At 50.9% G+C, this 22,187-nt stretch overlaps 1 protein-coding gene across 1 annotated transcript in view; it reads left to right on the top strand.

The window, feature by feature from the left end:
* PTPRG (protein tyrosine phosphatase receptor type G) overlaps positions 1-22,187 on the top strand; it is a 524,592-nt gene that overhangs the window by 395,761 nt on the left and 106,644 nt on the right. Inside the window, exon 7 of the mRNA XM_036267442.1 lies at positions 1,880-2,072. Within this exon, the coding sequence (XP_036123335.1) occupies positions 1,880-2,072 (193 nt within the window). The remainder of the gene's footprint in view (positions 1-1,879; positions 2,073-22,187) is intronic.

Genomic DNA, 22,187 nt, shown 5'->3' with positions numbered 1-22,187 from the left:
GTTTGGAATGTGGTGGTCCCAGCAAGTGAGCGTTCCTCTTGTGATTTTTCTCTCCAGCGCCTCCAAGCGGGTCACGTTGGACAGAGTCAACCATCCAATTTTTAAAATGTTTTCTGCTTGTATTGCCTTTCTCCCTTCACTAGAAGGAAGGGAGGAACATCCGAAGGAGGAGTGGGGGGAGAGGGCAAAGTCTAGAAAGTGGGGACAGGAGTCGTTCGAAGTAGCGAGAGGATGGAGAATCGGAGGGTCGGGAATGACGCGCTCCTCTTGCTTGGAGGCTGGTCGAGGAGCCACATGGTTCTGTTACCTTGATGAAAAAGCGGAAAAGGCTTCACGGTGTATTATCACTTCACATTTGCAGAATTGGAGGGAAGGTGGCGTGATAGGTGAATCCATACACTTGAGTGATTTTTCTTGGCTAACATCACTACGTGCTTTATTTATGTATTCATTGCTTTCTAATGCAGAGGGAGGGAGTTTCAGGTTATTTTCTCAGAAGCTGTTTGAGAAACACTGGGGTTAGTTTCAGGCTTCAGGATGACCCTCCAGAAACCAAGGTTGTGATTCCAGTTTATCTGTGCCCTGGTGTTCGCACCTGCTGGTCCTGACGCCGAGGCAGCCACTCGGGGCCTGCGGGAGGCCTCTCCACCAGCATCGTGCCTGGGCCTGCTGTCCTGCAGACAGCCCTCTGATTGGCATTCAAGCATCCAGATGATCCCGAAAGGGCTTGTTCGGCTTCTCTCTTCCTCACTCCATTTCCTTCCCCCACATCAAGGAGTTGGTGTTTTTGGTGGCTGCCAGTGTTAGGTTACGGTCCATTCCTTCAGTGACAGGAATAACTTTGTGGTCCATTGGGAAGTAACCTCTTCCACCCAGTCCCTGCGCCTCTTACGACCTGTTTCCATGAGCAGGATGCAGAGGGCCAATGGGAATCCTTTCTGATCGTGGAAATATGATCCTAAAGTTTGGAATGTTTTTTCGTTGCTTTCCCATGAAAGTTCGGTCAGCCGTCTAGTGGAAAATGTTTCTTATTTTGTTAATAATGCAAGCTACTGGTCTTTACTGAGGGCTTAGTAGGTGCCAAGTGATTTACATCGATTTTAATATTTTCCATAACCTGGTAAGATAGACACTAGTATTATACTTGTTCTACAGCTGAGAAACTCGAGTTACAGAAAGCGTGAATATCTGACTATGATGACCTGCCTGGGAAATGCTGACCTGGGGGGCAGTTTAACTTGCAAGCCATGCATTTAGCAACTCTGTGCCTTAGCAACCTGGATGCACTGGATCCCTAGTATATAAGGAGATGCTTAGTATGAATTAGATCACTCACATTTATTGGGGTCTTATGTGCCAGCAACTATCTGAAGCACTGTACATGGACTATCTCATTTAATGCTGACTTAAACCCTGTTAAGTAGATGCTGCTGCAATTACCACCATTTCACCGAGGACATTTTGAGTCTCAGAGAAGTTAAGCATCTTTCTCGGGGCCCCAGAATGGTTGAGCCATGGAGCTAGGATTCGCACCCATGCAGTCTGGCTCCAGAACCTACCAGTTTCACCAAAACTCTATGTTCCCATAACATTGAAGGTCATGGCGGGGGTCAGAGACCACAGAAGGTCTGGGACTCCTGTGTGAGACACAGACTGAGTTTCTGACACCCTCAAATGAAGTGTCTTCCTTCCTGGTTGGTGAGAAGGAACCTCAGCCAGATAAGCCTGGCGGCAGTGCCCTGGCCAGCAGCCGGTGTCCTGCGGGCATGTCGGACGTGGGCATGTCCTGTCATTTTTGTGTCCTCCTCACCCCCAGGCTTTGGACCCCAGCTTTTCTAATTGCTGTTCTTTTTTTCCTCCCCTCCCTGGCTCTGTTCAGCTTGAGGCTTTTTATTCCATCTTCACCACGGAGCAGCAAGACCACGTCAAGTCGGTGGAGTACCTGCGGAACAACTTCCGGCCGCAGCAGGGGCTGCACGGCAGGGTGGTGTCCAAGTCGGCCGTCCGCGACGCCTGGAACCACGACCTCACAGACTTCCTCGAGAACCCTCTGGGGACAGAAGCCTCGAAAGGTACATGGGGATAGAGTGCCCTTGCCCTGAGGAAGGTTCCTTACCATAAATTACTTAAAATCCCAAAGAGCTCAAAACATTGGAACTTGGTGTTGAGTGTGTTTCTCTGCCGAAGAGACTCATCTAGATGCTAAGTAGAAACAGTTGTGGGAATAACTTCAGTTAAACCGATGTGTTCAAACTGCCCTTTTGATTTAGTGACATATTAGTCATTCTCTCTGATTCTGTACCCTGTGACATCAACACCAGTTAGTCCATGTCTAAAGGAAGCGTTTGGGTGTCTTACTTTTTAACTGTTCCCCTGCTGGGATCAGGGGTTTGTCTCTGAGCTCAGACATCAGGACCCCGGGGTTGTGGCATCTTACCAACCTGCAGACCCCACAAGGACCCCGCCTCCAGCTCTGCCGCCACGAGACACCACAAGGCCTTTAAAACTATTACTTAACAGTTTAATTCCCATGTCTGAGAAACATAAGTTCCTAATTTTCCGGCATGGAATCTTTTCCATTCTACTTTCTTAATGTGAGACGAACATGAGTTCTGTCCCAGGAAGTGGGAAGAGCTGACTGCCCGGCAGTCCTCCTGCGGTGATTTGTCAGTCGTGGCTCAGAGCCTGGGAACGGCTCAGAGAAATACGGCTGGTCGACGGCCTGTACTCGGAAGGCGGGAACGACGCGGAAGGCATTTTCGTGATCTCTCCCAAGCCAGTGCCCTCCTGCTTCAAATTGCGAGTGTGGGTGATACAGGATGAGCTTTGTCGCTGAGCAGCACTGGACTTTTTAGTGAGTTACATGGGGAGGTTTTGTTTCAAGGATGCCCCCACTCCCAATAAAAGGGACCTGGCTACTGACAGGTGACCTTTGCGGGAACAGGGGTGATGAGATTCTGTTGCACAGATGACCACATTGACGTGTACTTTGTGGATAAGAGTAAGCCCGTTTTCCAGGCTTATATATCTGAAAAGGAGCCAAAAGAAGAGGAAGGGGAGTTTAAAAATGTGATCATCTCCTTCCTGCCTGTGATTTTGTTGGAGGATGGTGAGGAGAAGCAAGTCTGGCCAGGATCCATCAAGAACCCCTTGAGATTCAAGTAATCTGGGGCTGACACTTTGACGAGGGCATTATTTGTCAGGTTGGACGCTGGAAAGGCTGAGAAGCACGCAAACCTTAAGATACCAGGTTGGCCGTATAGAAAACCTCCTTTGGGCTCATTGTGTTTTTAATCAAGCTAAAAATAAAACAACAACTCGAAAGTTTTCTCCCAAGAGAACTTGCCTGGGAAATGGGGGCTTTTAGGGGCTGACTACTTTGTGAGACATGAACGCAGAGGTCGTGTGGGGGTTGAGGAATTTATATCACACATGAGCAGCAGGCCTGGTAGCTCAGAGTGGCTGAGGGTGTGACAGTCACAAAGTTCTTTCCTTAAAAACTGGCTAAGGATACGACACATGTCAGCTGTGCAAGAAGAGTGCATGGCCCTTAGTGCCCAGGAAGGTGAAGACCATGGTTTCCGTCGCACTGAATTGTTGACGTGGGCAAAGGGCTTTCTCTGGACTTGGGCAGAGCCATGACCCGTTCTTAAATGTTGGGGGTTCTTCATTCTACAAGGTTTGTGGCAATCATCAGTGGCCACTGCTGACTGATAAGATGTGTGAGTAGTAAAACGTTTTGTGATCTCTCTAGAGGCAGAGGGAGATGTACGTGCCATCCTATTTCCTTCTTAAATATTAGTGTTGGAGTGTTAACATACAGAAAACATGCACGTAATACGTGCACAGCTTGATGAATTTTCACAAACTGAATACGCTGGAGTAACAAACCCTCAGATCCACAAGCTCCCATCACCAGCCTCCCAGGAGCAGGTGCGTGGTCAGACTGCTCCCAGGGGTGGCCACAGCCGGGGTTAGCGCTGCCTGCTGCTCAGTGTCACGTCGGCGGAGCTGTGCAGGATGTCCGTGCTGTGTCTGGCTCCCCGGGTCTTCACTGGTTTTGAGAGGCGTCTGTGCCGTCACTCATAGTTGTAGTTGGTTCTTTCATTGCTGAATTCCACTGTGTGACTGGACCTGAATTTACTTACCATCTTCAACAGATATGAATGTGTGGATTATTTCCACATTTTGGAGATTTTGGAAATGCTTGAACGTGTATTGTAGTGAGCGTATAGATGTGTTTCTATAGGGTGTGCACCCAGGAGAGAATGACCACAGCTCAGCGTACACATCCGTGTTCCGACCTGGTCACCTATGGCTCAGCAGTCCCCAAAGTGACTGTGTGTACCGCAGTACTTGAATGCTACTGTTCTAAGAGCCTTTTCCCCCTCATAATCCACATACCATAAAATTCAACTATTACGAATGTACAATTCAATAATTTTTAGTAAATTTATCCTTTTACAGCTACTTTGATCACCCCGGAAAGGTCCTTCATGCCCACTCGCCGCCAGTTCTTTTCCTGCCTCTGTCCCAGGCAGCCTCGGTCTGCCTCACCTGTCCCTTGGTTTCGGGGTTTGCAGGCGTATCCATGATGTTGCACACACACGTATCATAGCTTATTGCTTTTTATTGCTAATAGTCGATTTTTTTATACTTTTAATAACAGCTTTATTGAGATTTAATTCACATACCATAAAGTGCATTCTTATAAAGTGTACACGTCATTGGTTTTTAGTATATTCACAAAGTTGTACAGTCATCACAGCTACTTGTCTACTTCCAGAACATCTTCATCACGCGCAGAAAGAAACTCCACACCTGTTCGCTGTCACCTGTTCTCCTTCCTTTTTCCTGCCCCTCAGCGTCCCCGGCCCCAGGCAACCACCGGTGTGCTTCCGGTCTCTGGATTTGGCTCGTCAGGATAGTTCATATAAATGGAATCATGCAATAGATGGCTTTTATTCTCTAGCTTATTTCATTTAGCATCATATGTTCAAGGTTCATCCATATTCAGGCATGTATCAGAACTTCATTCCGTTTTATGACTGAATCCGATACCATTGTCTGGAGATACCACATTTTTATTCCATTTATCAACTGACAGACACTTGGCCCTTATGAAGAGTGTTGTTATGAATATTCACATTAAGTTCTTGCATGGACAGAGTTTTCAGTTCTTGGCGTAAACCCAGGAGTGGAGCGGCTGTGTCTCATAGTAGCTCTGCGCTTCCTGTCGTGAAGAACCGCCCAGGTTCCCCGAGGTGGGTCTGTCGGTGCCGCCCCAGCAGCAGTGTAGGAGGGCGCCGATTCCCCCAGGTCGTCGCCTCTGCCTGCTGCGCGTGCTCTGGTTTCGGCCAGCCCAGTGGCTGTGAAGTAGCGTCTTGGGTTTGATGTGCACTTTCCTAATGACTGATGATGGCCCTGTTTGCTCTTAAGCACACATGCCACGGAACCGTGGTCCACACGCCCAAATGCTTCCCCGTGTCCCCGCCCGAGAAAGCTCAGTTCTGGGCCACGATAGGCCAGAAGCCAACCACAGATGCTGTCGACCACCAGGCAGCCTGGAGGACGTAGATAATGGACTTTAGAGAGCTAAGGAACAGAGAGCCAATACAAGAAGAGATCCCTTCTCTTCAGTCTCCTGCAGAAAAGATTTCAAAAAGAAAAGGGTGATATTCAGTAATTTTCAGGGAATGTCTGATTGACATTCTCTATCTGCTCAATATTGCAAGCTTTCAGTGCCTGGGATAGCTGTGATGCTGAGCCAGGAGCGACGCGTTTGCCGGGCTGTTGTCACAGACAGAAGGCAGATTAATGAACTGCATAGGACAGGTGTCAGTAAACTTCTTTGTGTAAGTGCCAGGTAGTGGGTCCTAGGGTCTCCGTTGCAACGACTTAGTTCTGCCACTGTAGCCTGAAGGCAGCCATAGAAAATATATTTTTAAAAGGATTGAATGTGCAAATAAAAAACCTTTATTTACAAAAATAGGTGACAGGCTGGAGTTGGCCTGGGAACCATCGTTTAATGACCCCTGCTCCGATGGATGGCTTTAAATGTGCTTTAAAGAAACTATTTTCTGTCTTCAAGATGATAGTGGCCGTGCCTGTGAAAGTATCCGCTGGTTGGTTTCCCTTTTCCATCCCACTGTAAGACCCTGGGACCAATTCGAGCTCTGTTAACTTGGTAACCAACCACTGAGCAACCCACCATAGCACCTGGTCACCTTTCCCACCAGAGGTGTAGGCGGAGCCCCATGGACTGAGGACCGCAGCCCCTCCTCGTTCCCCTGCCCTGGCTGTGATCTTTAGCTCGTGTTCATCGAGCAGCCCTGGGGGGATGCCTGAGTCAATGCACCCCCGTCCTGCCCTCTGCCAGGCTGATTGGATGTACTGGAATACAGAAAACAGAATCAAGCTTTTCAGTGCCAAGAATGAGACACATGGCCACGTGACACACCATAGAAAAGGGGGAAAGTCATCTTAATATTGTATTGTTGCCGAAGAACAATTTAGAATGGATGTCACCCATTAAAAAGTATAAAGCTTTGGTTCCAGTAAATGGAAACAGTATGTAGTTTGTTCAAGGGCCATCTAGTTGGCCAGTCTGCCCTGTGTCGGTAAATAACGCGGACAGACGTTCGGACATACTGGGCTGTCATTTCAGTTATTCTCCAGCCCATCCCGGGCACGCGAAGAGCATTCGGCGATTAAGTACTGAATCCTGTCTATTGTGAAGACATTTGGAACAGTGAACGTAGAAAAATAACTTTTCTTCCAACAACATGAAACATATGGTTTATTAATTTAACAAAACCTGTTCAAATCACAGTGGAATCCAAACCACTTGATCTGATCATTTGATTTGATGACTTGATAAAGTGACACTGTATAATGTTATGAAAGCAGAGGAAATGGCGAGGACCCTGGGCTGCCTGGGTCCTCTCCCGTCTGCTGGGCCCATGCCGTGTTTTTTGGGAAATGGTCTTTGTTTCTGTTTGCTTCTTTTTGTAGCCACATTTTAAATTCATGTCTTGGTTAAAAGCAGTGTTTAAGGACATACACCACTGTATGGGAATCCCTGTGTCTCTAGCCTGTTTTGAAGCAGCATACACTGGGGGAGGTCGCTGCACTTTCCACCCAAGTGAGCACACAAAGAAGCAAATCAGCCCTGGCTGGTTTGGCTCAGCAGTTGGAGCATTGGCCTGCGGACCAATGAGTCGCGGGTTCGATTCTGGTCAAGGGCACGTGCCCTCGTCAGGGTCATTCGGGAGGCAGCACTCATTGCTCCCTCTCACATCGATGTTTCTCTCTCTCTCGCCCTCTCTCTCCTTCCCTCCCACTCTATTTGAAGATAAATAGAAAAATATCCTCGGGTGAGGGTTAAAAAAATAATAACAAGTCAGTGATTGCTTTTTCAAAGAATTTGACATTGAAATTATGGTTTTCTGCTATTTGGGGAGAAAATATTAATGTTCTATTTTCAGTTTAATCATTTCCACTCACCAGATTAATGAGCTTGTATTATTTTCTCTTATTAAAAGAAGCTCTGATAGGAGCACTTAATTCCTCTGTGGGCAGCGGCCCTCCCAGAAACTCTTCCCAAAAGTTATCTTGTTCCTTGAAGAAATGTCTGCACAGAAAAGTGCTGGGGAAAATATGATTTTGTGGTTGTTGTTAATTCTCACCCAAGGATATTTTTTCCATTGATTTATTTTAGAGAGCGTGGAAGGGAGGGGGGGAGAGAGAGAGAGAAACATCAGTGTGTGTGAGGCACATCCATTGGTGGTCTTCCGCACATGCCCCAGCCAGGGCCGAGATCGAACCTGCAACCCAGGCACGTGCCCTTGGCTGGGAATCAAACCCGTGACCCTTCAGTACACTGGCCGATGTTCTAAACACTGAGTCACACTGGTTAGGGCAGGAAAACACAATGCGCCCCCCATGGAGTGTTTTATACCTTCTTCTTTTAAAAATAACTATCGCTCGGGCCAGTTTGGCTCAGCGGTAGAGCGTTGGCCCACGGACCAATGAGTCATGGGTTCGATTCTGGCCAAAGGTATCTACCTCGGTTGTGGTTCATCCCCGGCCCTGGTCAGGGTCTTGTGGGCAACCAGTCGATGTGTCCCTCTCACATCACTGTTTTTCTCTCTCTCCCTTTCTCTCCCTCCCACTCTATCTGAAGATAAATAGAAAAATATCCTCAGGTGAGGATTAAAAAAATAATAACAACTATCATTTAGCTATTACTTTTTTAAAAATTATTCTTCTTTATTGTTTTTTTCTTTCTTTCTTTCTTTTTAGAGTGAGAGGAAGGGAGAGGGAGAGACAGATAGAAATATCGATGAGAGAGAACATTGATCGGCCGCCTCCTACATGCCCCACACTGGGGATTTGGCCCACAACCTGGGCATGTGCCCTGACCAGGAATCAAACCAGAGATCTCTTGGTGCATGGGCCGACACTCAACCACTGAGCCACACCGGCTGGGCTAGCTATTACTTTTTAACCTTGGGAGTGATTAAGAATGAAGGCAAAAAGTAGGGCTGATTTTAAGACTGTCCAAATAGTTCCTCATAGTTTTGAAGGTCATGTCATGTTATAGCAAACATTTTTACATGTTCGGAGATCCCATGATTACTATAATTTTATGTAAATATATAAAGAGTTGGTGTCAGTTGCCTTTGATGATTGGCATAAAGTTGCTATTTCATAGACTCTTCGTGTAGCATTCACTACTCCGGGTCATGTTTTGCAGTCAGTGAATTTCTTTTTATGTGTCAGGCAGCACCGTCGCCACGGCGCTGTGCCCGAGACCCGTGGCTGACGGCTGCATGGGGCTTTGTGCACCAGGTGCTGTGCTAGCATCTTTCCTGCATGTGTGTTTCATTCAGTCCCAAAACAACCTCTGTCAGGACTCACTCTCTTTTTTTTAATCCTCACCCAAGGATATGTTTATTGATTTTTTTTTTTTAGAGAGAGAGAAAGAGAGAAATATTGATTGGTTGCCCACCAGTATGCACCCTGACCAGGGATCAAACCCTCAACCTTCTGGTGTGTGGGATGATGCTCCAACCAACCAAGCCACCCAGCCAGAGTAGGACTCACTTTCCATTTATCAGATATTTGTTGAGCGTCGACTATGACACCAGGAACAAGGGAGAAGAGGGCCTCCTCATGAGCGTACCATTTGTAGCGAGAATGGAATAAACAAGTTAGCCAGTGACAGAACTTCCGTGGTGTTCTGAGACACATCAGGTAGTGTACTACGTGACAGAAGGTGGGGATCTGCCCTGGATAGGACAGGTGGTGATAGGGAGCCAACCCTGCGAAGTTCTTAGAGGGAGAGGTCATTTGCCAAGGCCCTGGGGCGTGGGACCCAGCATGGAGAGGCGGGCAGGCACAGGTGAAGTGTGGGAAAGGTTTTTCGTGTTAAGAATTTAAGGATGTAGTCTTACAGCAGCGAAAGCCTTGGGAGGGTCCGAAGCAGAGCTATACAATGATCGGAGCAGGGTTTTAAACCCATTGCTCTGTTATGTGAGGAATGTCTGCAGAGGACCTAGGGTGGAATCGGCAAGGCCAGCAAGAGGCTGACAGATATGCTTCAGGCGGGATGCTAGCGCGGATCCTGGCAGAGGTAGAAATGACTCTTAGGGAAGGACTTTGGGCGAGACCCTCTGAGACTTCTAACAGTTTGGATGGAGGGTCGTGGGGGTGTGCAGAGAGAAATGCAGTGTTATTGTTTCTCTGGTAACAGATGAGGGGTCTAAGACTCCAAGACAGCAAGTGATTATCCAGAGCCCTTCAGCCAGGAAGTGACCGAGCTGAGCTGTGAACCGAGATCCATTCATGTCCAGACGCAGCATTCTCTCCGTTTCCCAAGGGCCTGCCAGGTCCCAGTGACTCCACAGCAGTGGCCTCTTTGTTTCAGACGTCAGGCTCGAACAACACAGCGCAGTACTCCTTCCCCCAATGAAGGAGCTTTATGGCTACATCCACTTGTAGGGATGGGGTGCTCTTGCTGAAGATTGGGCTTCTCTCTTTGGAAGGAGTCAGTCTTCGTTTGCTTGGCTTGCACTTGGCAGGTTATCTTAGGTGCTCAGGGCACAGGCTGCTGAGACCTTGATCACAGCTGGGGCCAGTGCACCCCCTCCTCTGGACCACGGGGCCTTCGAGGCTGGAGAGCAAGTGCATCCTTGAATCAGCAGAGCCTAACACATCATAGGTGGACATTCATTGTTCACTGAAGGAGTGAATGAGGAGACAGTATGAGGCACTGGGTAAGAATTTCGACTTTGGAGTCAAGCAAATCTGGACTCAAATTCCAGGTCCACCATTTACTTTTACTTTTTTTTTCCTCTGTGAAGTGCAGATGATAATTACAGCCTCCTCCTCGTCTTGTAGCCCTTTAAACTAATCACTGTAGGGAACACATACAACAGAGCCTGGGGTATGGAAAGTACTCTGCAGATAATTGTACTTTCTTATTTGCTGGTCAGCAGTGGCTTCTTTGTATTCAGAACAGCCTGTTACAGGTGACATGACCCCTGGAGAATACCTTCAGAAGAGGGGACCCTGCTCTCTTCCTGGTGGAAGTGCGCAGCCAGGTTGTTTGAAATGGTTAAAATCTTTCCAGTGAAATTCACAGTTATTCCTGTGGTCTGCACGTCCTGTCTCCCCCTCAGACCGAGCTTGCACTTCCCTTCCCTTGGCATCCTGCCCCTCCGTCCCATCTGGCTGATTCTCCCGCCTGGAAGGCCCTTGCCCCACCTCTGGGCTGCAACCCCTCCTCCGCCATCGCAGCTCGGCTCTGGGGTCCCCTCCCCAGGGAAGTTTCCTGACGGCATGGGCCCAGCCCCTCGTGTCAGAACACCAGCCCTTTTTTCTCGCAGCTCATCACAGTGGGCACTGCGCCTTCGGGTGACTTTCACTCTAATGTCTGGCTCTCCCAGGACCACAGGAGCTCCATGGGGGGTGAGACCATCTCTTTAATTTTTTCTCAGAGAGAGTGTGGTGCTCACTGTTAACTCCAGTAAATACTGGACTGGAGGGAAGGAGGGAGGGAGATGGGTGGGCAGATGGACAGATGGACAAGGCTAACCCACACATACCAAACGGCCAGGAGTAAAAAGACTCTTTTCACGGGAGGTGGCACAGTGGGGCACTTGTGACCCAGCCCAGGCTGTGTGCCCTGTGGGAGAAGCACCGCCAGGCCTTGGGATTAGGATTCCACCTGCTCCCGGGAACCAGAGAGGCTCGTGCGACTTGGGAAGCCACCTTCACTCTGACCACAGCCACTTGGATGGAAGCATTCACCTAAAAACCCATGGAAAGAGGGCTGTCCTCTCCGTCCCAGGGGACAACTCCACTGCCCCTCATCCTGGAGGGCGCAGGCCCTTCAAGCCGCAGGCATGGTGGCGGGTGCTCCCAGGCGCACCTGCTTTATGGCTGGGGGACTGTTGAACTGATATTTATTTCCTCTCCAATTTTTATTGATTTATTTTTATTATAGATGTTTCTCATTTCCCCCCCTAGACCTCTCCTCCTCAACCCCCCCCCCCACCCCTGGCATTGTTGTCTGTGTCCACTGCTTATGCATACGTGCATATAAGTTCTGTGGTTCATCTCATCCATCCCCCTGCCTCCCTGCTCTGAGGTTTGTCAGTCTGAACCATACTCCTTTCTATGTCTCTGGGCCTATTTTGTTCATCAGCCCACCCTGTTCACTATATTCCACAAATAAGTGAGATCATGTGGTATTTGTCTTTCTCTGACTGGCTTATTTCACTTAGCACAATACTCTTGAGGTCCCTCATGTTGTCTCAAAGGATAAGAGATCTTTCTTTCTTACAGCTGCATAGTACTCCATTGTGTATATGTACCATAGCTTTGTTATCCATTTGTCTACTGATGGACACTTGGGCTGTTTCCAGGTCTTAGCTATTGTAAATAGTGCTGCTATGAACATGGGGGTACATATATTCTTTCTGATTGGTATTTTAGCTTTCTTAGGGTATATTCCTAGAAGTGGGATCACTGGGTCAAATGGCAATTCAATTTTTAATTTTGGGGGAAACATTATATTGTTTTCCACAATGGCTGCACCAGTCTGCATTCCCACCAGTAGTGTACTAGAGTCCCCTTTTCTCCACACCCTCGCCAACACTTGTTGTTTGATGATTTGTTGATGGCAGCCATTCTGACAGGTGTGGGGTGATACCTCATTGTTGTTTTAATTTGCATCACTCTGATGATTAGTGATGTTGACCATTTCTTCTTATGTCTCTTGGCCATTTGTATGTCCTCTTTGGAGAAGTGTCTATTTAGCTCCTCTGCCCATTTTTGAATTGGGTTCTTTGTCTTCCCTTTCTTGAGTTGTGCAGACGCCAAGGGCCATCTGTGGTCTTCACACTGTAACTGTTACCTGATTACTCAATCCCCTCTGTCTCCAGGTTGGGCAGTTTGATGTTTAAGGCCAACTTAGCCACCCTCCCATGGCTTCGGCTTTCCTTTGCTCTCTAGAGAAATCTTCGTTGGCATCATGTTTGTTTGTGTGGGCGCCGCGGTGCTGGGAGCAGCGTGGACGTTAACTCAGGCCGACAGCACCCTTTCTCCAGAGCACTCACTGCCCCGCTGTGGCTAACGAGCATCGACCCGTGGAGCACGAGGCTCCCGGGAACCACAGGAGCACCGCTGGAGACAGCCTGTCCACCCCTCTTCCCGCCGTCATCCCGCAAACACGTTAGTTAAGGTTGGGTTTCTTCAGGCCCAGGAACTTGGACAGAACCCTTGGCTTTCTCCTGTCATAAGAAAGTCTTGCCTGGCCAGGTGGCTCGGTTGGTTGGAGCACTGTCCCATGACCTACAGGTTGCAGGTTTGATCCCTGGTCAGGGCGTATACGGGAGGCAACTGATGTTTCTCTCTCACATCAATGTGTCTTTCTCTCTCTCTCTTTCACTCTCTAAAAATTGGTAAACATATCCTCTGGTGAAGATGAAAAAAAGAAAGAAAAGAAAAACGGTCCCACCTCATCAGCCCTGAGGCCCAAGATTCCAAGACCACCTGTAAAGGGGGAGCCCATGTCGCTTCCTCGCGAGTCATCTGTTCTCTGCTCAGGAGGGGCCGCCTGGTTGCTGGCTTCACCCTTGGGCCCTCTCTGGACTGGTTCTGTGACTCCAAAGCACTGGCTGGGACCAAAGGAGTGTCTTGGCCGTCTGTTTAAAGCCTCTGCCTGTGTTCCGGAAGCACTGTCTGTGTGTCCGGAGAAGCACTGTCTGTGTGTCCGACACTAGCTAGCAGGTGTCACTTCTCAAGTGCACGGGGCCCTGCGGTGTCCATGCTCCTGAGCAAAGCTTCCCGGAAGAGAGGAGCCTGCTCGGAGAGGGGTAGTAACCGCTGAAAAGGGTGGCTTTCGCCTGCCCACCACAGCACACGCTCCTCAGAGCCAGTGGGCCCACGTGCTGGGGGCGGGGGCTCGGCCCCGCGGGCTCCCACAGGTGATCCCCGCTGGGAGCGCCGCCGCTTCGCAGCCTGGTGTCTCCGTGCGCGTGGCAGGCCCCCTGCTCTCCTCTGGGTCCTCTTGCCCAAGCCCAGGAGGAGCTGCTGGGTGCCTGTTCCCGTGTGGGAGACCCTGCAGCCACACCACAGAGGGCCGTCCTTACCCAGCAACCAGGTGCAGAGGCCACACGTAGCGGTCAGACCAAGGCTGGAGTCCGAACAGGGGAGCTCACCCTAAGACCTGAACCAGAACTGGTAAGAGAGGCAAGTGTCTAAACGAATTTGTTGAACGTCAGCCAAGAGCCAGGACCCTCCTTTGAAATATGTTAGGAAGCAAGCCTCAGTGATACCTAATTCTAAGAGAAAAATTATTTTAAGGACTAACTAAAAAACAAGTGCAGGCACCCTGACCTCTGTGCATCATCATCATTTAGCGTCGGTGGTTTAATGAAGCCTGGCCGACCCCATCAGAGTGGGTCACTGAGGAGGCCATTGGGATTACTGATGGAGACAGCTCCTGGGATCTTAGATCTTGGATGGTGTTTAGGTAACAGTCTTGAGTTCTAGAGGGCAACGATGGGCCCCTCTGTGACCCATGTGTCGCTTCCTGATAAACGGGGCCGTAACATCATCTCCGTGGTGGGAAATCGGAGACTCGGACAGTGAAAGCCCAGCTCCTGGGCGAGGGCACTGAGCATTTGCCCACCCCGCACTGCACCCCGGTCTGGGGTACAGACCCTCAGTCGGAGCCCAGTGGAGCAAGGCAGTGGGGAGGGGGCGTTAAAAGGTGCCATGTGGAAAGGCTGCTGTGTTCAGTGGGAGAGGGAGCTGTTCACTTTGCCCTTCTGGCAGGAAATCACGTCATCTTAGAGCTGAAGGGGCAGGAAGGGCCCTCCGGGCATGGAACCCAGCCTTCCATCCAGTGTTCCAGAAGCAGCTGTCGTCAGGTGGGGCTGGGAAGATGTATCATTCTGAACTTGGCCACCTCCCTCAGCGCCACGCCGAACAATGCCTTTCCTGCGCAGGACACGGACACCTCCCATGGCCACTCGCTCTCAGGAGATGAGGGGTTTCACGTAGGAAAAAGGACTTTACGGAGGTAGGAGAGGGCAGGAATAGCACAATGTGGGAAAGTCAAACCTGCGTGTTTCAAGGACGAGAACGGGTGTCCTCTGCCTTCCCAGGCGAGGCTGCCGCTGCTGTGTCGTGAGCGCCTGGCTCTGCACGTGCAGTGGAGACAGCTGACGGGATTGGGACGTTTTCAGATGTGCTGTCTTCCATGGCAGTTAGTACACAGCATCTGACTCAGCCACTGGCTGAGAAACAGAAGTGCACACCAGGGCGTGTACGTGGACTGGACGTGCCATGGGTGGTGTGGAAAACCCCACCAGTGCCGTAGAAACTGGGTCTTTTCCCGAGTGGGAAACAGCCACCGGCCCCTTTCCTGTGTCTTCCTCCCATATGTCACACAGAACACTTCACTTCCGACACCCTGGGCAGCAGACATGTGGGGGTTCCCCCCACCAAGCAATTCTCTGCGACACCAGCAGGGTGTCCTACGATGTCACTCACCTCTGACACCATCCACCTAGAGATAGTGTCAGATCCCACAGGCTGAGGCCCCAGTCCCACCAGACTCCTCCCATCCACATCAGTTGCCAAACACAAGTAATAGATCCCCAGCTTACCCACAACTTCGTCCGACTTGGCTGCAAATCGGAGGTTCCCACAAGTCCCCCTGGGTTCCGTTCGTTTGTTAGAGTGGTTCACGCTCAGGGAAACACAATTACCCATTTATTAAAGGACATGATAAAGGATACAGAAGCACAGCCAGATTGGACGTGCCCTGGACCCCATACTTTGGGGATTATTACGGAGGCTCTGTCATGTAGGCATTATCAATTATTAACTCCATTTCCAGGCCCTCCCCTCAGAGAAGGGGGTGGGGCTGAAAAGTCCAAGCTTCTAATCATGGCTTGTTTTTCCAGGGACCATCTGTAATCCAGAAGCTACCCAAGAGCCCTCACAGAGTCACCTGCATAAAACAAAAGATGCTCCTTAGTGCTCTTTTCACTTAGGAATTTACAAGGAGTACAGGAGCCCTGTGTTAGGGGCTGATGACAGAGACCAAATATTAGAATAAGAGAAGACATACAAATAGCCAACAGGTACATGAAAAGGAGCTACTCAGCATCGTAATCCTCAGGGAAATGCAAATCAAAACCACAATGAGCGATCACCTCAGGCCTGTTAGAATGGCTGCCATCAAAAGACAAGAAATAAGAGTGTTGGTGAGGATGTTGATGGCAATGTCAGTCGGTGCAGCCATCGTGAAAAACAGTGTGGAGGTTCCTCAGAAAATTAGAAGTAGAACTACCTTGTGATCCAGCAGCTCCACATCTGAGTATTTACTAGGAGGAAACAAAAACACTGCCTCTGGAAGGCATCTTATATTCCAGTGTTCCCTGCAGCATTTTTCACAATAGCCAAGATATGGAAACAACCTAAGTGTCCATGGATGGATGGGTGGATGAAGAAATTGTGGCATATATACAATAGCATATTACTCAGCCATAAAAAAAGAATGAAATTGTGTCCTTTGTAACAACATGAATGGACCCAGAGGGTGTTATGCTAAGTGAAGTAAGTCAGACAGAAAAAGACAAATACTATAAGAGTTCTCTTTTATGTGGTATCTAAAAACAAACTTACAGAGAACTGATTGGTGGGGATTAAGTGGTTGGTGCTTTCCCCCTGTGGGCTGTAATCTCCAGGAGGTCACAAACCATGTAGCTTGTGTTCACCTTTGTGGCTAGTTCCTGGGCAGGGTCCTGGCGTAGAGCAGGTGCTCAGCAACTATTTAACAACAGCTACTCCTTGCAGCACGTGTCCTGTACATCAGTCAGCAGGGGCTTGGGCGTGTCATGCATTTATCCAAGACCACACAGCTGGTTTGTCCAGAACTGAAGTAGTCTGACTCGCTAATGAGTAAGTGAATAAGTGAATGAATGACCCTCTTGGATCTCGGTCTCTAAACAGACATGATGATGGAGCCAGTAGCCCTACTGAATTACAGTGAAGATTTGAGGATGTAATTTGTGAAATGCACAACTCGGCCCCAGCCAGGCTCAGGGACTTGTTACTGTTGCTGTCAGCACAGGGTGGCCCAGAGTAAAGGCCTTGGGGGTGGTCAGCCTGCACCACCACATGTATTTCCAGCATCCCCGTGATAACTTGAGGGGCCATGAACTTGGTTTGCATTTCTGATTGGGCTGTGTCTGGTTGTAGAGGGCCTTGGAGGAGCTGAAGGCTGTTCTGAAAATTATCAGACCCTGCACTCATCTGTCATTGAGAACAGAGAAGCTCGGGGGAGCAGACGGAGGGAGTGGGAAGGAAGCCTTTTTGCACAAAGGATTGTTAACCCACCAATGGAAGAAGCCATGGACCTGCAGCCCTAGTAGATGCACAGCCCTGCATGGGACGGTTAAGCCTCCTGACATCGTTATTCCCACCTTGCAGATAGGAAAACAGATGGGGGAGGCGTCTGTGGATGGAACGCACACGACCCCTCTGGTGTGGACAGACCAGGTTCCAGCTCTGAGCCCTCTTCTCACTGTGTCCTGGGCCAGCCCAGTGCTCAGTCTCTCGGGCCCCCGATGTCCTCACTCATCTCCAGTGGGAGAACGATTGAAGCCACCCCTTGGATTCAGTTCTGTGTACAAGGAGCATCTGAGAGGAATGCACAGAGCCTGGTCCCCGGCAGGTCCCGGGCAGCTGGTAGCTCCAGCCAGACACTGCTGGGATGCTGTAAGCCCCCAAAGGGCCAGGGCAGGGTCCCACTGTGATCTCCTCCCTCCTGGTTCTGGCACCCTCGCCCTGCACATTCCCTCTCATGAGACCTTGGGCTGGCTGTGGGGGAGGGGACACCTCAGAGCCCCAGGGTTCCAGGTTGGAAGTCCTACCTGGTCAGCTTCAGGGGATTTCGTGTTTACCCAGCCCTCCTTGATACAGCCCTTCAAAAAGAGAAATCCTGCCCTGAGGCTGTTTCTTTAGAAATTTCCCCTAAAGGACTCCGCTTTCAAGGGTTCTTTTTATTGTTGTTTTTTTAGTACGTGCCCCTAGTGGGAACCGAACCCGGGACTCTCTGGTCTACAGGCTGACGCTCCAACTGCTGAGCCAAAAGTCAAGGGCTCTTGAGCTGAGCCGGGGTGATAAAGGAAAGAGGCATTTTAGTTGTCGAGGCAGGGCTGTGGCTCTGTCCCTTCTGCTGTGAGAGGAGGCAGTGCCCTGCGCTCCCTCCCTCCTGGTGCCCTCAGCTGGCTCGGGCCAGGCTAGCCCCGGACACCCCCACCAGCCCCATTTCTGTTGACAAGCATTGTGAAATAGTGAGTCAGCACCAAAGCGCTGTTTGGGCAGAGCTATGGCATTGACCTCTGACCAATGACCGGCCCGTTGCCTCCGTGTGAAATGGAGGAGGCAGGGTGCCCAGGAGGACCTTCAACTCCAAATAGTCACGGCACGCGGAAATGGCACCACGATCCCATGTGTTTAATGCCCAAGATGAAGAGCAGTGGGTGGAGTGGGGGACCAGCCATGCACTTGTGGAGCTACTGAAGACAATGCTGGACGTCGGTTGAGAGTCAGAGGACCTTGGGCGCTCTGATGGAAACCTCTTCGTTGTTTAACGAAGTCTGGGATCATCATCAGTAGTGGTTCAGATGAAGGCAGAAATTCTCAGGACCAGAATGGGCGTCGTCCGAGAGGCCTGTGGAAAGCAATCAGACACCAGTGGGAATGTAACCCAGCCCGAGAAGGGGAAGGCTGATGTCGGGGTTGCCAGGCAGGGGACATTGTTTAGAGAGCCTGCTGGGTGTGGCGCCTCCCACTCTGTGCTAGGGTGTGGGTCAGGACTGTCAGGACGACTGTCAGCCCCTGTGGCAGGTGCCGTTTGCGGCCGGTGTTAGGTGCGTACCTGGGACTGGGTTCCTGGTGCTCGTTTACACGGGGAAGCTCGCCTGGCCGTGGCGCAGGCAGGCAGAGTGGGTGGCGGGACCAAGGCGACTGTGAGCATCCACCCTGAGTCTGAAACGGCTCTGCCCCTCCAGGTACCCCCTGCCACGTGGACGCAGCCCGGTGTAAAAGCCGAGCTTTATGTGTAAAATATGCCCATTTGTAAAACAGCGCGTGGACGCGGCAGCCTGTCCCTGTGTGTGCCATCAGCTCAGGCCCCTCCTCTGTCATTCTCTCCCCGATCCTGTGAGGAGAGGTGCTGGGGACTAGCCACCCTGGCACAGGGAATGGCACGAGGGGTCTGTGTGGGTCTGGCTGTAAAGCCCACACAGGCTGTACCAGCTTTTCCAAACAGTTCCACGCTTTTTTCTGTGTTGAGTGGAATTTTGAAGGAGGTTTTATTTGAAGGAAGGGTTTCCGTCACTGAAAAGGCAAGAAGTTGCCCGCACAGGGCCTGCTGGTGGGCTGCCTGCTTAGTTTCAGGTCTTTGAGGGACATCCGGTCATCGCCCCTCCACCAGCCACCGAGCAAAGCTGGGTTTTGTCACCTCTGTAGACCAGTGTTTTTTCTGGTCAGCAGACGTCCCCTTGGTGACCGTGCGAGGTCAAGCTCCTCCTTGGACATGGGACAGGCTCCTCCCATGACTTGAGGCTCCTTAAGGGGGAGCCCAGGAGTGGATTGTGTGGGACCGATTTAATAGGTGGAACTTCATCAGTGGTCCTAGCTGAAGAGCAAAAGGCCTTCTCTCGCCCGGGAACCCTGAGGCCCTGTGCAGGCCCAGTGAAAGGCCTGTGCTCCCGCGGGATGCTCAGCTCAGTCCGGGGAAGGACCACGGACAGGCAGTGAGGACAGTGTGATGGGCAGTTTGAGGAGAGGCCCGGAGGAGACCTCCGAGCGGAAGCGTGACTTTGAAGCCGGATTGTCCCGTGGCCTGGCGTGGGCTGTGGGACGCGTCAAAAGGAGAGTGGGGAGCTGTGAAATTGCAGACGTGGAGAGGTCACGTCCTGTACGACCTGCAGACCCGGGGAAAAGGGTGTGTTTGTCAGCAGCACCCCTGCATGGAGCCAGTACTTACCGAGAGCCCACTCCGCCAGTCCTGTTCCAGCCTCCCAGACTGTAGCAAACAACAGAGGAGGCGGCAGCTCACGTTTCTAGTGGGGGAGTGAGTTCAGTGGTCAGTAATGCCGTTCACGCTCACCCCGCGGAAGGATCTGCGCCGTGTGCAGGGGGGCCCAAGCTGTGCTGAAGACACAAATAAAGGAGTGGGCCCCCCATCTTCCAGGCCTGGGATCAGCAAGCCCAGGCTCACCCCATCAGCACTGTTTGTATATCCATGAGCCTGGAATGCGTTCCACGTTTCAAACAGTTGAAACAGTGAGAAGCAGTGGAACACGTAGCACATGACTAGCATGTGAGTCAACGCGCAGTGTCCACTCATCCAGCTTGACAGGCGCGCAGCCACACCCCTTCGCCGCCACGGCGCCTGCGCTGCGGTGCGCTCTAGTGACAGAGACTGTACACCCGCAAAACGGGACATATTTACCACGTAGCCCTTCACAGAAAAACTTAGTCGAGCCTGCCCCGAGGCCTGGTATCTACAGATGCCTCCGCGTCTGGCCAGGCAGCTCCCTCTCGGGGAGCTGGGGGTGAGGGGATGGCCAAAGTGCCTGGTCCCGTGCTGGTCCCAGCCCTGGATGCGGCTCCGCAGCCTGCAGACCTGGCCAGCGGCTCTGTGCTGTGGAGGCCCAGGGGCCCTGATTTCCTGTCCTGGTAGGTGGTCTTGTTAGAAGGAGACCAGACCTGTCTCCTTGGTGAGCTCAACTCAGTACTTTCTGGTACGTTGAGACAGTGGAGTTCTGTCCTTTCCTTCAAAACAGGATACCCAGCTCTACGCATGGACAAGAACTATTCCCATGACACCGAGCGAGACACAGCAGCACTAACAGTGCAGCCAGGCTGGTCGTGTCTGTGCTCTCCCACAAGTAGGAAGAGGTATCTGGGTGCTGGAATTTGGGGTGATATATTAAAGACGTTCTTCTTACTTTTTTTGGTACTACTTGGGTTTCCTTTAAAAAAACAACATTAACATGAATCATCTTAATCAGCAAAGGAAACCCAGCTATTTTAATTTCAGAGTAAATAAAAATGGTTGCATCTGCGTGTGGATCATAGAATTATTTATGTGGTGCTGATGTAACCATTAGCGATACACACATCCCTGCGCAGCTCACCACTAACTGGAACAGTGAGGTTCTCAGAATAAGGGGATAAATAAGAATATGCAGGAGGTGAGGAAGATGTAGAAGTCAGGAAGTCTGACATAGTCATCTGTGGGCGGGACAGGAGCTTCCACTATATAAATCTTGGTTCATTACTGTCATTTGGAAAGAGGGGGTGCGGGTCTTTTCCGGACTTCCCCCTACTCTATGCCGTCTTGAGAAACTGGAAGTTTGGGGTATTTTAAACGGTGTATTAGTGCCACCTAGTGTCCACTCTGTCATTTCACCCCTCGTCTCCGCGGAAGCCTCCATTCTGACCCTTTGTTTGATGTCCCTGCTCTGATGGTGTTTGTGTGGCGGCCAGCGCCATGCCTCCGGGGTTCTCTGGGGCAGTGGGACTGCCTCATTAATGTGTCCCTCCCTCCGTCCCAGACACACACAGCAGACCTCTCCGGCTGCAGCGTGATTTGGCAGTTGATGAGCGAAAGGATGACTCCCTGTCAGAACCAGTCTCCTCTCCTCCAGCAGCTCCTGAAGGCAGGGCCGTGCTTCAGGCAGGGACGCGTCCTGCCCCCCAGGACAGCTGGCCGTGTGGGCTCCTGAGAGTCACCACACCATGGTCCCCTGGCCCACCTCGTCCAGCGAGGCTCACGTCCTCACTCAGAGCCCGAGTGTCTCCTGCTCTGCCCATTCACTGTGGAACCTCCTGTTCTTTCCTCCTTCCTCCCTGCTCCCAGCGGCCCGCTACCTGCAGCACCTCCTCCAGGCCTCCCTCCTTCACTCCTGGTCCCTCCAGGTTCAGTGCTCAGCCTAGGCTCCAGGGACCTCTGTGAAGTGCAAACCTGCTTGTGCCAGTCTCTCTTCAGATCTCCTAGTGGCTTCTGAGTGCTCTTAGGACCAAGGCCAGAATTTGCAGCTGGGCCTCCGTGGCCTCCCACTCAGCTACACCTTTCTCTGTGTCTGGCCCTCCTCTCTTCCCCTGACCCCCACCCAGTTAGTCTCCTTGGCTCTCGGCCAAGAGGGTGAAAGCTTGGGATGCTGCTAACCACCCTCAGCCCCCCGAGAGGAAGCAGTCAGTAGTAGCGAGGTTGAGAAACCTCGCCCCAGACTCTGAGCCCAGTGGAGGCAGGAACCCCAGTCACTGGGAAAGAACACATCTGGAGCTAAAACGTCCTTTGTTGTTGTTAATCCTCACCCGAGCATATTTTTCCACTGATCTTTTAAAAGAGTGGGAGGAAGGGAGAGAAAAGAGAGAGAAAGAAAGAGAGAAACATTGATGTGAGAGAGACACGTCGATGGGTTGCCTCCGCATGACCCCAACCCAGATACATGCCCTTGACCCTGGATTCCATCCTTTGACCCTTCAGTCCGCGGGCCGATGATCTAACCGCTGAACCAAACCAGCCAGGGCTAAAATGTCACTATTAAAGGCTGATTTGATATTCTTAGCCCTTTCATAGA

Source organism: Molossus molossus, unplaced genomic scaffold, assembly GCF_014108415.1.
Source record: "Molossus molossus isolate mMolMol1 unplaced genomic scaffold, mMolMol1.p scaffold_m16_p_18, whole genome shotgun sequence".
NCBI lineage: Eukaryota > Metazoa > Chordata > Mammalia > Chiroptera > Molossidae > Molossus > Molossus molossus.
Note: the sequence above shows the minus strand (reverse complement) of the source record. Positions and strands in the feature narration are given on the sequence as shown.